This window comes from Trichosurus vulpecula, chromosome 8 (genome assembly GCF_011100635.1).
Source record: "Trichosurus vulpecula isolate mTriVul1 chromosome 8, mTriVul1.pri, whole genome shotgun sequence".
Classification (NCBI taxonomy): domain Eukaryota; kingdom Metazoa; phylum Chordata; class Mammalia; order Diprotodontia; family Phalangeridae; genus Trichosurus; species Trichosurus vulpecula.
In genome coordinates, this window is record NC_050580.1 from 176,144,949 (window position 1) to 176,159,975 (window position 15,027).

At 49.3% G+C, this 15,027-nt stretch overlaps 4 protein-coding genes across 4 annotated transcripts; 2 read left to right on the forward strand and 2 right to left on the reverse strand.

Annotated features, from left to right (window-relative positions):
• Positions 1-253: 253 nt before the first annotated feature.
• Positions 254-3,492, forward strand: PSME2 (proteasome activator subunit 2). The gene is made up of 11 exons (XM_036769545.1): positions 254-360; positions 723-755; positions 1,195-1,257; positions 1,544-1,630; positions 1,741-1,768; positions 1,863-1,960; positions 2,248-2,316; positions 2,487-2,554; positions 2,738-2,792; positions 3,143-3,229; positions 3,361-3,492. The coding sequence occupies exons 1-11, from the start codon at positions 313-315 to the stop codon at positions 3,439-3,441; spliced, it is 717 nt and encodes a 238-aa protein (XP_036625440.1). The 5' UTR covers positions 254-312; the 3' UTR covers positions 3,442-3,492.
• Positions 3,493-7,152: 3,660 nt separating this feature from the next.
• On the forward strand, positions 7,153-12,990 carry EMC9 (ER membrane protein complex subunit 9). The gene is made up of 5 exons (XM_036735481.1): positions 7,153-7,734; positions 7,877-7,953; positions 8,349-8,418; positions 8,507-8,601; positions 8,858-12,990. Exons 1-5 carry the CDS (start codon positions 7,537-7,539, stop codon positions 9,036-9,038), a joined length of 621 nt encoding a protein of 206 aa, XP_036591376.1. The 5' UTR covers positions 7,153-7,536; the 3' UTR covers positions 9,039-12,990.
• On the reverse strand, positions 9,082-12,280 carry PSME1 (proteasome activator subunit 1). The gene is made up of 11 exons (XM_036735480.1): positions 12,170-12,280; positions 11,358-11,390; positions 11,101-11,163; positions 10,855-10,965; positions 10,729-10,771; positions 10,502-10,599; positions 10,135-10,203; positions 9,963-10,030; positions 9,715-9,769; positions 9,509-9,595; positions 9,082-9,286 (listed from the first exon to the last, which is right to left on the reverse strand). Exons 1-11 carry the CDS (start codon positions 12,206-12,208, stop codon positions 9,206-9,208), a joined length of 747 nt encoding a protein of 248 aa, XP_036591375.1. The 5' UTR covers positions 12,209-12,280; the 3' UTR covers positions 9,082-9,205.
• Positions 12,987-14,395, reverse strand: FITM1 (fat storage inducing transmembrane protein 1). Its single transcript, XM_036735479.1, has 2 exons — positions 14,109-14,395; positions 12,987-13,633 (listed from the first exon to the last, which is right to left on the reverse strand). The coding sequence occupies exons 1-2, from the start codon at positions 14,372-14,374 to the stop codon at positions 13,012-13,014; spliced, it is 888 nt and encodes a 295-aa protein (XP_036591374.1). The 5' UTR covers positions 14,375-14,395; the 3' UTR covers positions 12,987-13,011.
• Positions 14,396-15,027: the final 632 nt, after the last annotated feature.

Below are 15,027 nucleotides of genomic sequence, written 5' to 3' on the forward strand. Positions count from 1 at the left end.
GAGGATTGTGGCTCTCTCAGGACTAGTAACCGGTGGGCTGGGAAGAAAGGCGCGGTCATTTCCCCCACATCTCTATTTCTTAGAGGATGCCCGGGGCAGTCCAGAGCCCAGCCTCCTTTCCAGCGGGGGATTTCCACCTCCAAGGCCGCTGCACCTCGGGAAGACCAGCAGGGGGCTCCCGGGAGAACGGGGTGGGAGGGGGCACCGGCCCGCGCCAGCCGGGGCGGAGCTGCCAATGGGGAGTGAAAGTGAAAGCCCGAGCCTTAGGCTGGGAGCCGGGAGACCTCAGAGCTTCTTTTGGCCCTGGGCAGCATGGCCAAGGCGTGTGGGCTGCGGCTGAGCGGGGAGGCCCGCAGACAGGTGAGGCGACTGAGGGGCTGCCCCGCTGGCTGGTTGCCGTGGGGAGGGGGTGAATGCACCTGTGCCAGGACCGGGGCGCTGGGCTAAGGGGCTGGGGAGCCTCACTAGTCAGTCCCTTCAGTACTTTCGCTTCTGCTTGGGGCCTTCGAGATCTTGGCCATGCCATCCAGGGTCACTTCCAGACCTGGGGTTAGGGGCTCTGCGAGGGGTCAACATCATGGAGGTGAGAAAGGGCTGGGCTAGGGTGAGATAGTACTTAAACAGGTGGGTGATGGGTGGGAGGAAGGCCCCAGAGCCTCCACCCTTCTCCACCCCACCCTCCTTCCTACCGGAACCCTCTAAGCCCTGCTTTCTTTCCACAGGTGGATGTGTTCCGGCAAAATCTCTTCCAGGAGGTGAATCGATTTGGATCCAGTATAAACTTGGCTAAACCTCTGACCGGATGATGAATTAACAACTTTCCCTTGGGACCCCGCCCATAACCCTGACCTGGGGCTCATTTTCTTTACCTAACCCAAGACTCAGATTGGGTCCTCAGTCTTAACCTTTCCCCTCCAATCTGATTTCGTGACTCCTGAGTCTTCCACTATGCCTCCAGCATAGAGCAGTAGAAAAAGCACTGGTCTGGGAACCAAGTCAGCATGACCTTGAGCAAGCTCCTATCTGGGCTTCAGTTTCTTCATCTTGTAAAACATTAGATTAGATGTTCTCTAAGGCCCTTTCCACCTCTAAAATTCTCTGAATCTATAATTTTCTTATCCAGCCCTTTGGCCCCTATTCTTTGATTCCCCCCTCCCCCCTTCCTCCTGTGATCATATTCTTTCTTTGCTGCAGGCTGAGGAGTTCCTTTCAACCTTCCTACCACGGAAAATCGTACAACTACATCAGCTTTTGAAGGTGAGCGATGGCATTCTCTCCTGCTTCTATCTCTACCAACCTCGGGTACCCTTAACCTACATTCAAGACCTGAGATTCACTTCCTGTGTGGGGCTGTGGCAATCAATTATCTGTGAGTTCAGGGTCAAAGGAAGGGGTGAAGTCTGAATCTTGGATAGTTTAATGGAGGAGGAAGAGGATGTATGGAGTTGGTTGGGGGTAGTAGGAAGGCTGTGTATCTTTGGGGCTTTATGCAGGCTTAAGAAGGAAGAAGCCAGAGAAGAACTTAACAGTTACTTTTGGGCAGGAGGACTCCTTCAATATGGTTGACCTATCCTCCCTTCGAGCACCATTGGACATCCCAATTCCAGATCCCCCTCCCAAGGATGATGAGGTGAGGTCCTAGGAGCTGACATATTGAAATTGTAAACTCCACAGAGATGATATTCCCTCCTCAGCCTCCTTTAAAATTTTCAATTCCAATGAATTTTTTTCCCCCTTCAGATGGAGACAGACAAACAAGAGAAAAAAGGTGAGGAAGGAAGGCATTAAGAATGAGACAGATGATTGAAGGATGGCTAGAAAGGTGCCTGAATCCTGTGACTGACACTTCATTTCTCCCTTAGTCCCCAAGTGTGGCTTCCTCCCTGGGAATGAGAAAGTCCTGGCGCTACTTGCTCAAGTTAAGCCAGAGGTTCGGATCCTCAAAGAGAAGTGTATTCTGGTAAGACAGAAGTGTTCTATTTTTTTCCTCAGAGACCTATTTCTAAGACTTGGGGCTCTCCTGTAAACCTTTTTTCCTTAAGGTTTGGCTCCTTTAAACCCCTTTCTTTCTCACTAAGTGAGCTGCCTTTGTGGGTTCTAGTCCTACAAATGGTAAGGTAAGCTCTTTGAGGGAGGGAATTGTTCCCTATTCTTTCCGTGTGTAGTAGTATAGAACATAGTGCCTTCTTCATGGAAGCACTTGATGACTGAATCAGGCAATCAGTCATAGAAACTTCTCTGACTTAGGTGATCACCTGGATCCAACACCTGATCCCCAAGATTGAGGACGGCAATGATTTTGGGGTGGCCATCCAGGTAAGGGAAGGGAATGTGAGGAAGCAAGGACTATTATAGTAAAGAAATGTTTGGGAGGTAAGAGGCTAGGGCTGGGAACAAGGAGAGAGGGAAAAGAGAAATGTCAGGGACACGGATGGGAGGAGGAAGTTGTGCTGTTCTCAGTCTTCCGTCTCTGTTTATCTTTACAGGAAAAGATTCTAGAACGAGTGACAGCAGTGAAAACCAAAGTGGAAAGCTTTCAGACAGCCATTGCCAAGTAAGCTAGGCTTGAGGACAGGTGTGGGAAGTGGAAGGCATCACTTTAGAATTCAGAGGCTAGTCAGTCTCTCCTACATTGGGCATTTCCAAAAAAGAGATGAGACTTTGGGGAGATAACCTAGGGTAGTGTGTTTCCTTGGGCGCTCCCATCCCTACAGTCAACCCTCTCTCTTCCTATAAGGTACTTCTCTGAACGTGGAGATGCTGTGGCCAAGGCCTCCAAGGAGACCCACGTGGTGAGTGGCCATTCCCACTTACCTCAGAGCATCATGGAAAGTCCCTCCAGCTTTTGGTTGAGACATATGATGCTGGGAATGGATGGAAAAGAGGTGCTGGGTGTCTGATCTCCCCAAGAAAGTCTTTTTAGGGAGTTTCCCTAAGTGGGGAAGACAAAGCAAAAGGAATTCCTAGAAGGAAGTGAGGATTCCTGGATGCTAGCCAATTTCCCTGATCTGTGGAATTCTGCTTCCTGTGGCTGAGACAGAAAGCATTCTTCCAATTTGTCCATTCCCTTCCATGAGAAAACCAGGCACACCTCTCATGCCCTCCCAGAGACATGGCCCAACTTTAACCCTTTCACTCCCAGATGGATTATCGAGCTTTGGTGCATGAACGAGATGAGGCGATCTATAGGGAACTTCGGACCATCTTGTTGGATCTCCGTTCTTTCTATGTGAGTAGGGGCAAAGACCAGAAGAGATACAGAATAAAGATGGTTTGAAGGGAAAGGATTGTAAGGGAGGGGGAAGTTGAAAAGAAGCCCAGGGAGGGAGCTTCAGCGACCACTTTGACTCATTTATCCAGGCTGAGCTCTATCACATCATCAGCAACAACCTGGAGAAGATCACCAACCCAAAGGGTGAAGAGAAGCCATCTATGTACTGAGCCCCAGGGCCATAAAGGAAATAAATGATCTTAACTCCTTTAACAAACTGAGCTAGCTATTTTGTGCTTATTATATCCATTCTGGGGAGTTGTGGGAGGAGAAGGATCAGCTATTGCCTCAGGGGCAGTATGACTGCATTGCTGTGCTGTTGGGATTCCCCACCTTGAAGCAGAAGCAGTTCTGGGAAACTGCAGTGGGCGCCTTCACATCCCTCCATCAGACCTCAGCACGAGGACGATAGGAGAGCACTGCCTCTACCATGGTCCAGATCCCAGACATCCTACGTACTGGAGATTAGGTATCCTAGAGTCCAGGTTGGAAAGGAACTTAAAGGCTATATGTGCCCATGGCTGAATAGGAATCCTCTACACCACATACTTGAAAAGTCATCTAAAAAATTTAAATAGTTCTCCAGCCTATACTTGAAAATCTCCAGTGAGTAGAAACCCATTGCTTTCCAAGGTGGTCTATTCCACTTTAGGACAGCTTTAAGTGTTAGGAAGTATGTCTTGTATTTCAGTGTCTTTCCTTGTTACGTTTTAAAAAATATGTTGAGATACATAGTTGTCTTGTATTTAGGCCTCTTTATATAGTACCTATAACTTTATTATAATTATTTTTATACCCATAACTTTTAACAAAGGCTATTCAAATCAAAAGCTGAAATATAACAATACCATAATAAACCATAGTATGAGCATAACTACTTCCAGAGCAGCCCATTTATTTCATGAGCATTCTTGAAAGAGGAATGGCCCTGGGGTCAGGGGGATCAGAGTTCAAATCCAGCCGCAGACACTTACTAGCTGTGTGACCCTGGGAAAGTCAATCCAGATTGCCTCTCCTTTTTTCCACCCTCCGCCCTCCCCAGCTTCCAGAAAGGGGAACGGTCACCTTGGCTGCACAGAAGAGCAGTTTCTGGGCAAGTTACTATTTTTGAAAAATGTTCAAACATCCTCCTTGTTCAATCTTTTCTTTATCACTGCCCCAACACCCCCAGCAGGCTGTAATAATTAGAAGAAAAACATAAATAGAAAGGACCTACTCTAACCCTATCACTTGAGAGGAGAAAAATGGGAACCATAGAATTTAAGTGACTTGCCCAAGGTAGGATGACAGAAGACTAAGTAGAGGTCATCTCCAAATATCTCATTTTACAGATAAGGAAACTGAGGCCCAGAGACATTAAGTGACTTGCCAAAAGCCACACAGCTCCTTAAGCAGCATGGCCAGGATTCAAATTCCAAATCCAAGGTTCTTTCCACTACATAAATGCTGTAATTCCAAACCATGGTTTCTTTTAGTCCTCCAGGTCACCGCTTGTTGGCAACATGGGAGGAGGGGGTTAGAGATTGTGTTAGTTGCACTGATGCCTTTGGTTTGTGCATCACATTTACAAATATATCCCCTTCCACCCTCTTAATGCAGTGAAGAGGTTTTCCTTCTAACAAAAATTAGGAGAAAAAAATAGTTCAATAAAACCAATGGATATATCGGGAGGGTCTAACAGCACATGAAACATTCTATATATTCTAGTCCCCTGCCTTCCTAATGAAAGGAAGAAGGTGGATTGTCTTGTCTCCTCTCGGGGGACAAAATAATGTGTGTGTATTTAATTGTATTGGTATCTTTCATCTTTATATCACTTTAAATTTCCCAATATCTCTCTCCTTTCTCCAGAGAGCCATCCCTTATAATACTAAGGAAAAAAAAATCACACCATGTAGCTTTGGCTGCAATTGCTCAAGGCCTGGTAAGCTATATCTCTCCTCAGGGTAACCCAAGTGGATTGGAGTAGCTTTTTGTCTGCTACCAGCTGGAACTCCAATCAACTGTTTTTCCCTATTAACAGGGGTCAGGGACTAGCAACCTCAGTTCTATTTAACCACTTGATAGTAGGTAACATTTACAAAGGAATGCTTCAAAGATATAGCAACGACTAACAAATTTCCCCCAACACCTCTGAGAATACTCTCTCCTATACTATCTTCAGTCTCTAGGGGAATAAACTTGAAGCTTAGCTTAATTACTACAAAGCCTTGGTCCTACCAAGTTCATGTTCAAATGTGGTATAACTGCTAGATGAGTTCTTTTGAGCTACCTTCCCAAAGGTGACTCTTGAAGATCATGCCTTAGTCCCTGGGTTATAATGCTGTCCTGGTTGGGAAACTCAGCCTAGGCTCAGACTCCTGGATTCCTGTGGCTTGCTCTTCTGACCTTTCAAAATCCCAGTTTCAGAGACTCTATTCCCTTTACCAGATGCCAGGAAGGAAGGAATCACTGAGATTACTTCAAAAGCAAATGAGGCAAAGAGGCCATAGCTGAAACCAATAGATTTTGCTGAATGCCTCTGCAGCCTAAGAGCCTTCTCTTCAACACGTGGTTAGTTGATCAGAACCGGTTATACAATGTCTACACATGCTCTGGGCAGCTAGGTGTCCAAGTGAATAGAGTGCTGGCCCTGGAATTAGGAGGACCTGAGTTCAAACGTGACCTCAGACTACCTGTGTGACCCTGGGCAAGTCGCTTAACCCTGTTTGCCTCAGTTTCCTCATCTGTAAAATAAGCTGGAGAAAGAAATGGCAAACCACTCCAGTATCTTTGCCCCCCCCCCCCAAAAAAAAACCCAAGTGGGGTCATGACTAAACAACAAAATCACATTTCACAGTTTGTCTCTCTAGGGTGTTTCTCTTACCTATCACGTCTCCCTGAAGCAACACACTATTGTCTTCCACATAGAGACACTATCTGAGGCACTCAGCACATGTGCCAGACCCCCATTACAGAAAGAGAAAAAAAAGTTTAGCAAAACTAACCAACATATCAAAAGATGATGATGATGATGACCATGTGCCTACTCTATGCTAGGCACTGTGCTAAGCGCTTTATAAAGATTATCTCATTTGATCAATGTTCCATACCCTTCATCAGCCCTGCCCTGCAAAGAAATGAGAGAAGGATTTTTCTGATCTCTTGGTAATTTGTCACTTCCTTATTCTTTCCTTTCTGTTTACATTGTTTTCGCTATCGTACGTATTGTATTCCTGTGTTACTTAATTTAGTGGCACTTTATTTGTCTTCCCATGCCTTTCTGTATTTTTCATATTCATTTTTCTTGCGGACACCAACTTTGCAGCTTTTTTGTTTTTGTTTTTGCTACTACAAAAAGTGCTGCTGTTAACTGTTTTAATATCAATAAAGTCCTTGGGATATATGCGTAGCAGTGGAATCTTCCAATCAAATGGAATAGGTATTTTAATCTCTTTATTTGCATAGTTCCACGTTGCTTCTAGAATGGTTCCTCCAAGTCACAATGCTGCTAATGTAGTTTTAAAGCTAGGAGATCGGGCACCAGCGAGAGGTCTGTCTTCGTAGAGTGCTAGGCTGCTCCAGGTTCCCATCTCGAACCCTCTCACTGAATGGTCCTGCAGGGAAGGGATTCGGCACGTTGACAGAAAAGAACGCCCAACTAGACCTCAGGAAGGTCGAATCCACCATACCCTCACCGCGAACATGTTATTCTAGCGGCTCCTGTAAGTTAGCAGACCAATGAAAAGGCGAAGACAAAGTCTTCCAATCAGAACTTGGTCAAGGAACGTGCGGCCGCTGATAGGACAGGTTAAAGTCGATTGGACCAATCAGACGTCAGGTGTTGGGTGGGGCCCGAGAAGCTGGTCAGGGAGTTGGAGAAGCGGGAGGAGCTGGAGCTCAGTTTGGGCTGGACGCTAGCGGTAGCGGCCGCCCCTTAGGGGCGGGAGGGGTGTGTTCTCCGCTTCGGGAGATGCCATTGGGGACAGCTGAAGGGGGCGGGGTGGGACGGGAGGAAATCAGCGTGACAGCTCCACCTGAGGGAGGGGGCCTGCCGGAGATTCGGGCCGAGCCGGGCCAAGGCCCAGTAGGGAGGGCGGGAGGTGACGCTGACCGGGCACCGGTGGGGTGAGGGGGGGCTGAGGGCGGAGGGCGCCTGCGAGGTCCTGGCCGACTGCGTGCGTGCGGGGCAGGGGAGGAAGGGAAGGGGCAGGCAGGCAAGCACAGGCTGGGCTGGCTCCTGCTCCCCGAGACCCCATTTGGACCCCAGCCATACCCCGCGGACAATGGGAGAAGTGGAGATCTCGGCCCGGGCCTACGTGAAGATGTGCCTCCACGCTGCCCGCTACCCGCACGCAGCTGTCAACGGGCTGCTGCTGGCCCAGGCGCCCCAGGCGGGAGGCTGCTTGTGCCTCAGTGACTGTGTGCCTCTCTTCCACAGCCACCTGGCCCTTTCCGTCATGCTGGAGGTCGCCCTTAACCAGGTACGACTCCACCCCCAAACCCCCATCTTGGAGTTGCCCACTCATTGCCTCCAGGCCTTGGCCTGGCAGGCCCTGTGCCCCTTTGCAGCTGTTCATTGGCAGTGCCATTAATAAAGAACTATTGGGCCCTTTCTCATGACAGGTAGATGTGTGGGGTGCCCAGGGCAGTTTGGTGGTAGCTGGATACTACCATGCCAATGCATCGATGAATGACCACAGGTGAGTGAGGGAGATGGCAGCGGAGGAGGGGGCAGGGCTTTGTTCTAAGGCAGGGGTTCTGAAATTTTCTAGGTGTCGGAGACCCTTTCTCAGAATAATGGTTTGTTGCCTCCATTCGTAATTGAAGGAAATGCTAAATTTCAGTTATAGTTTAGTGAAAATAAAGATGTATTTTTTTCCTTCCAAGTTTACAGGGGGGTGCATGGACCCCAAGTTAAGAAGCTCTGCTCTAAGGTAAATGTTTGCTAGGGTTACACCCAACCAGTAACTTCCTCCTGACTGGGCTAGTCTCACCTCATCTCCATAGGGGTTGAAGGACACCTCTTAGCCTTAAATGACATGCAAGTAGATTGTTCTGCTGTTCAGGATCCCCCTAATGCCTGTTTTCTTCCTAGTCCTGGTCCCCTTGCCCTGAAAATTGCTGGACGAATTGCTGAATTTTTCCCTGGTGCAGTACTCATCATGGTAAGACTGAGGATTGAGGGAACTGGGGAGAAAAGGAGGTGGAAAGGGAACTCTGGAATCCTCAACAATCCTTACCTCAACTTCTCAGTTGGACAATCGGAAACTGGTACCACAGCCTCGAGTGCCACCTATCATTGTCTTGGAGACTCGTGATCGACGCTGGGTCCCCAAAGACAAGAACCTGTGAGTAGAGTACCTCTATTCCTTTGCCACAACACTTCTCAACCGGACTCTTTGCTTCTAAGTCTGGATTCCTTCCCTCCAAATCCCCTTTTCCTGGAGTCCCAAGGTAGCAGAGTAATTACCTTCAGTTCAGGCTTCTAAGACTGTTACTGTTCCTGCCTTCATCCCCTGGGGGTGTCCTAGACCTAAATTCTGCCTTTAGTCCCAGGTCTTCAGGCTAAACTGAATATTTCCTTATGGGTGGGTATTATTTCAGGGTGATGTGGCGGGATTGGGAAGAATCAAGGCAGCTTCTTCGGGCACTGCTTGAAGGTGGCGCCCACCAGCTTCTTGTTGACTTTGATGCTCACCTTGATGACATCCGTCGTGACTGGACCAATCAACAGCTCAATACTGAAATTTCCCAGTGGGTTGCTGCTGCCAATGGGAGTGCCTGAGTTGTGCCATAGTGGCTAGAACCTTAAATAAAAAGACTGGGGAGTGGTGTGACAAAATTTATTGGTGCCTAGAAGGCAAGGTATGGATAAGAGGGGAAGTTCTAAATGGAAGCTGGACAGATGATCCTAGTTAAGAGGTGATGGAGAAGGGAGGCAGGCTCCATTTTTCAATAGATCATTCCTTTTGTGTCTCCCCTGGGCTTCTTGATCTTCTCAAAGTTCTTCAGGATGATATCATATAAGACAGCCTGTATGCCCGAATAAGAAGGGAGTGGGAGTTATTCTCAGTAGAGGCTCTTTAATGGCTTCCTAATCTGACTAGAAGTTTATTTTCATTTCTTCTCTCCCACCCCTCCTAGGGTATACCTCATGAGCCACTTGTCCTGAAACTAATGTTTGCCTCCACAACAACCTTCCCTACTTTTGCCTCTGCTCTTCCACCAAGCAAATTTCAGGGTCTAGTTCCTTACATAAGTATTTCGGATCTCCATGACCATCAGTCTTGTCTCTCCATACTGTGCTTCATCCAATTCATGAACCAGCTGTCGGAAGTCACCCTGTGGAGAGCAGGATTAGTTCCTCACGCTGGCCTTATCTAATGCCCATCCTACCCTTCCCGGGGGCTTCCCTCTGAATTATGCCTCCCTGCCCTCTCTGGACCTGCTTCCTCACTTACCACATGTGGCTGCTTTGCTGCTTTAGCCACTGCATCACCCCTTTCAGAGAAGTACCTAATGAGGAGTGAGAAAAGTTATGGGGTGGATGGGAAAGTAATGTTCCTTATGAGAGATGAGCAAAGGAGACCTTAAAAAAAAAGAAACCAAAATGGTAGCACCTAATATGAGAGTAGAGGGCAAGAGCTAGAATTTGAGCCAGTAACTATTAAGATGGGGCGAGATATATATGTGAGCCTGGATCACTTACTTGGAGATCTGGGTTTGGAAGCCATCTAGCTTAGTTCTGAGTGTAGTCATCAGCTCAAATACCTTTTCCTATGGAAAAGAAAGGCAGGAAAGAGATGAGATAAAGCATGGCTCCAAAGCAGGATCAAGGTAAGGTGTTTAGGGTGGGGCAGTATATAAGGCAGGGTCATCACCTGGACAGCTACTCCAAAGTTGTTTCCATCCTCAATTCGGGGCACCTGTAGCTGCAGCCACATGGAAACCTGGGAAAAACAAGGTTAGAGACAACTTGACTCTGCTCCCCAACCCCATTTCCTTTTCCAAATCTTCAGCCTTCCTTATCACCCCACTTCTACCATCTAAGCCTCAGGCCATATCCCCTCATATCACTTGCCACAATCCAATCTCCCTTTTTCTACTCTGACAAGGCACTGTATTCTGATTGATAGGGTACCTTACCAACTGGTAAGGCAAAAGGCAGCTGTTGTGGATAAGGTGGTTCTCTAGTGGCCAGGCCTCATCCAACTCCTGCCAGAGAGCTATGTGAGGGCTGAGGCTTACCAGGTTGAGCTGTTCTTTCACATCTTTGATCTCTGGCTTCAACCGCCCCAGAAGGGCCACAATCTTCTCATTGCAGATTACAGGCCCACAAGGAGGACCTGGGGAAATATACCATAAACCAAAAACTCAAGTGGGTGAAGGCAGCTGGCTCTGGGGAGGATCCCATGGGGATGATGTGTCAATTAGGGAACCAGGATGTAAGCCCCCATCCCGTGACCCCCTATTACCTTTATCTTCATCATCTTCTTTTTTCTTTCCTTCCTTATCCTTCTGCAGAAGGAGAGTAGTCACATGAAGTCAAGCCCTAAGCACTCATATATTTCCAACCCTAGCCCCATTTTGTTCCCCCTTACCTCTTCTTGTTTCCGACGCTCTTCCTTCTCTTTTTCTTTGGCTGGGTCAGGGACTGGGATATCCAGGGGGGCCTTTAGGAGACTCAAATCATCCTCATTCAGAGATGGGTCCTAAAACATGGCAGGGAGAAAGGGTAGCAGTAAATGTCTTCTCTTTCAATATTCCTTATCTTTCAATTTTTCCTTCTTTTCCGTGATAATTAGTCTCCCTTTTCTCAACCTTTGCCTCCTCCCCAACCCCAGTACCTTCAAGAACTCATCCAGCTCTGAAATCTTTGCAGGGAAATAGGTTCCAAGTAGGATTTCTGCCTGTGTATGAGGTAGGGGGTAAGGGATGGGTGTCAGATTTTTATTGATTGACTGAACAGCTGATCAAGGCAAACATTCATCCAAAGAAAAGGAAGACAAGTTTGTGTGAATTGAGACTGGGGTTAGGATATGTTAGAACTAGGGTAAGGGATCCAGGAACAGAGTGAAGGTAGTATGCAATAGCGAGGTCTTACCTGAGCACATAACTCCTTTCTGAACAAATCCACCTGTGGGGATAGAAGAGAGTTGTCACGTAAGACTAACAGGCTGAGACCTAAGGAAAAACTCACATCTTGGGACTGTGGACCCAGATTCTAGTGAGACTGCCTCTAAAGGTATGGAACAGTTCCCAGTGGGGCTGAGTTCAGGTGAAACGTGGGAACGCATCTCAGGGAGGCGTAGATGGGTGGGAGGTATGGAACAGAAATCTCTGTGGGACTGGGTTCAGGGGAGATATGGGAACTGATCCCAGTGGGGCTTCCTCCGTGGGAGGTGTGGGAACAGATTCCAGTGGAGCAAGATTCTGAGAGATAATGGGTGTGCAGGTTTTGCCTGCTTGTCACATGCACCAGCCAGGTGCTCTGAACCATCACCCATCCTTTCCTCCTCTCTCTGCTTCACCTCACCCCATCAGACCAAAGCCGTTTCACCACTCCCTTCCCTATGGCCAAAGTCCAACCCTTCCCCCCACCCCAAACACCTGCCTAGTTTTCCTTTTATAGGTCTCACTGGGGGTGCTCTAGACCCTGCAAGGCTGCTGATCCTCACTTCAGGCTGGAGATTTGGGGGGAAGAGTACTTTGGCTCCCCAGACAACTGCTTGAGTCCCAAGTACTCTCAACCCATTCTAGTTGAGAGGCCTACGAGAGGAGGATGGGGGGAGGGGAATGGGCAAGGGGAAGCAAGGGGAGAATGATGGCATAAAACTGGGTAGAGCTTCCCTCAGGACCACCCCTCCCCTCCACCCTACTCCCCATGATCTCACCCCTCCCCCCTGCCGTGCTCACCTTGGCTTGGGCTTCGGGTCGGACACTGAAGGTGGCCATGGCAGGGGGGTTAAGGGGCCAGACCGAGCAGTGAGACAGGAGCAAGGGGGAAGGGAAAGTGAAAGCAGCTTTGCCTGTAGGGACCTCCCTGGGAGGGAGGAACTGAGCCGGAGGCGGGATCAGGGTTAGAAGAGGGGAGGGGAAATGACAGGGCCCGATAGAGATGAGTCAGGGCACCAGAGTACGGTCCCAGGGAGTAGGGACAGAAAGCCCTCTTCCAAACTCCGTACGTTTGTTTTGTCAGACTTTGTCTTCAAGTACCTCTTGACCCAAAGGGATGAGCTCCCTCTCTTCCCAACTCCCCCAGACCACCCTTCACTCCTCACGCCCTTCCACCTTCCATCTGTGTCTTCCTCTCTGTAGTGTCTAGCCACAGAGTGAAGACGATAGACATGTAGGCTCACACGATTGTACAGGCAATGTGGGAAGGACATGTTTTCGTGTGTCTACATATGTGTATATGCGTGTATGTCCTCTTGGTGGAATTGTTCATGGAGGGTGCTGGGAGTAAAAGACATCAGTGGAGACCTGAGGAAGAATGTGAGTAGGGGTGTGGGATCATGGGATGGTAGGCTGTGGCATCCTTCTTTTCTCGGAGATGCCTTTTAAGGAACGACAGCAACACGCCCCCCAACTCTGCCCTAGGGTGTGTTAGGGATCAACTTGGAATGTAGGAGACATTTTTCAAGTTCTTCCCATTCTGTAGTGTTTTAACCTCCAATGTTCAACTGAGGTACCACCTCAGTATTCACCTCAAATAAAGAGAAGAGTCAGCACCTGGATTTGATTTGCCTTTATTCCCATCAATCACGCTTAAGTCTGGATTGGGGGCGTTGGGGGAGGGTGAAGAGCCCATGGCCTGGACTTCCTGGTGACCAGGGTTGATGGTACCAGCTGCCATAGGTAAGGTACCAGGCAAAGGTACCCACAGCAGCACCTACCACCTTGTGGGTATATTGGTGGAAGTAGATGACCGTGCAGAGCAGCAGGAAGTTCCAGAGGCCCAGCAGCAGCACGTTGAGAAGGAAGACAAGTCGAAGAGGGGCACCGGCAGGCAGCCCGTGGGCCAGGTACCGAGCAAAGACTGCAGTTTCCTCAGCCATGAGCAAGCAGCAGAAGGTGAGCAGGAAGGTATGAGAGGAGACAGTGTAGCCCCTCCACTGGTGGCCAGCTGCCAGGCAGCTGCGTCTGTCAGGCAGCTCATGGAGCAGGAGCCCCTGGGGCAGAGGCTCAAAACAGGAGCCCGTCAGGTCTTCAATGAGCAGAAAAGCACGGCCAGCCCCTCTCCATACCGCTGCCCCTACCACCAGCCGGCTTAAGTGCCGAGCTGTCACTGCCACTCGCCTCGTGGCCAGGAACACTACCAGTAGCACAAAACCTCCCAGGAAGGTGCAGGTCCAGCCCCAGGCGGAGTTCACAAACTTGCTGTGGGGTTAGAAAAGGGAGAGGGGGAAGGGCAGGAAAGGCTGTAGTAAACGAACACTTTTTTGGATCCGAGGTTCTTCTGGGTTTCTCAGCCGAGGAATCCCATTTCTACAGTCCATGGACCTTCGCCATCTTCTACCTTCTGACCCCATGTCATCTCTGCCCCCATTCATACTACCCTGGCCCAAACCACTAACTCTCCATTTCCCATGTTTTTTGCCCCTCTTTATCATCTCCAGCCCCCCACCCCCTAATCCCCTGAAAGACTTCTAAGTCTCATAGAGGCATGTCCTGCCTTCTAAATCCTCCCTTTGCGCCCCCATAGTCCTCCCCCCCCCCACTTGACCTTCCCCTCCACCTCTTGGCCTATTTTTAGTGCTCAGGCTGGCAGTAGGACAAGAGCCCAAAGGAGGGGGGAGCTTAGAGCCCAGAGTGGATGGAACTAGCATTAAAGGGCCTGACCAGAGCGACTTACATGTTGAAGAAGTTGCCGTGACTGGCAAAGATCGTGCGGGGATTGACGTGGAACTGTAGCAGGGGTCCGAAGATGACAACTGCAGCTAACCAGGCATGGTAAAGGCGCCGGAGGCAGGGGCTCCCCAGGAGTCGGGCAGCCTGCTCGCTTCCAAAGTACAGGAGGGCTGATGCCAGCCAGAGCAGTACCCTCAGCAACCAGCCCAGCACCACTCGAAGCCGGGCCCCCAGTCCTGTCCCTGCCCCCACCCCTAACCCCCGCTCCATGTTCCCTCCCCTCTGACTGCTTGCTCTGCTGGGCAGCTGAGGAGGGGCTTGTAGGGCCCCCTAGGCAAGGACAGGCAGTGACAGGTGCTGGAGATACAGGGCAGAGCTAGACTGGCAGCTGGTGAGGGAGAGGGGCGGGGGGCAGCTAGGGGCTGTGGCTGACGCTACTGCGTCAGCAATAGCGGTCTGTATGTCCTTGTGTCCTCAGTCTTCCCTACCCACATCCTTGTTTCAATTTGTGAACTAGTACCTACATGATTTTGTGTCGCTGTCTGAACTTTCCAGCCAACATAGCTACTTCAGTATCCATTTTTAAAAGGAAGGAGGGGTGGTCAGTGGAAATAGCTCATCAGCTTTTTGAGAGTTTAAAGACATGTATTGTCACCTTCATGTGTAACTTCTGCCAATTTGGTGCAGAAATTTTCCAAAGGCAAGGCAAGTCCCCATTCCCATATACCCTGGAACTGGGCCTGGGAGAGTGGCTTTGGGGGTCCAGGCTGCTGCAGAGGAGTTGTGGCCCTGGCCTGGTCCACAGTCAGGTCCAGGGTGGATTCCTTGGAAGTTGGGAAAGGGAGCACAGCAGTCCTGGAGATCATATTTAAACCTAAAATTTGCATCCTGTACTAATTGCGTCGGAACAGGTCACTAAAATT

Excerpts from the sequence above, each read along its gene's own strand:
- PSME2 (XM_036769545.1), top strand. The coding sequence starts at position 313 with ATGGCCAAGGCGTGTGGGCTGCGGCTGAGCGGGGAGGCCCGCAGACAG. Across the intron at positions 1,769-1,862 it reads AGACAAACAAGAGAAAAAAG|TCCCCAAGTGTGGCTTCCTC; the intron begins GTGAGGAAGGAA and ends TTTCTCCCTTAG. Across the intron at positions 3,230-3,360 it reads TGGATCTCCGTTCTTTCTAT|GCTGAGCTCTATCACATCAT; the intron begins GTGAGTAGGGGC and ends TCATTTATCCAG.
- EMC9 (XM_036735481.1), top strand. The coding sequence starts at position 7,537 with ATGGGAGAAGTGGAGATCTCGGCCCGGGCCTACGTGAAGATGTGCCTC. Across the intron at positions 7,735-7,876 it reads TGGAGGTCGCCCTTAACCAG|GTAGATGTGTGGGGTGCCCA; the intron begins GTACGACTCCAC and ends TTCTCATGACAG. Across the intron at positions 7,954-8,348 it reads GCATCGATGAATGACCACAG|TCCTGGTCCCCTTGCCCTGA; the intron begins GTGAGTGAGGGA and ends TTTTCTTCCTAG.
- PSME1 (XM_036735480.1), bottom strand. The coding sequence starts at position 12,208 with ATGGCCACCTTCAGTGTCCGACCCGAAGCCCAAGCCAAG. Across the intron at positions 11,391-12,169 it reads GACCCGAAGCCCAAGCCAAG|GTGGATTTGTTCAGAAAGGA; the intron begins GTGAGCACGGCA and ends CTATCCCCACAG. Across the intron at positions 10,966-11,100 it reads AGCTGGATGAGTTCTTGAAG|GACCCATCTCTGAATGAGGA; the intron begins GTACTGGGGTTG and ends GCCATGTTTTAG.
- FITM1 (XM_036735479.1), bottom strand. The coding sequence starts at position 14,374 with ATGGAGCGGGGGTTAGGGGTGGGGGCAGGGACAGGACTGGGGGCCCGG. Across the intron at positions 13,634-14,108 it reads CACGGCAACTTCTTCAACAT|CAAGTTTGTGAACTCCGCCT; the intron begins GTAAGTCGCTCT and ends CTAACCCCACAG.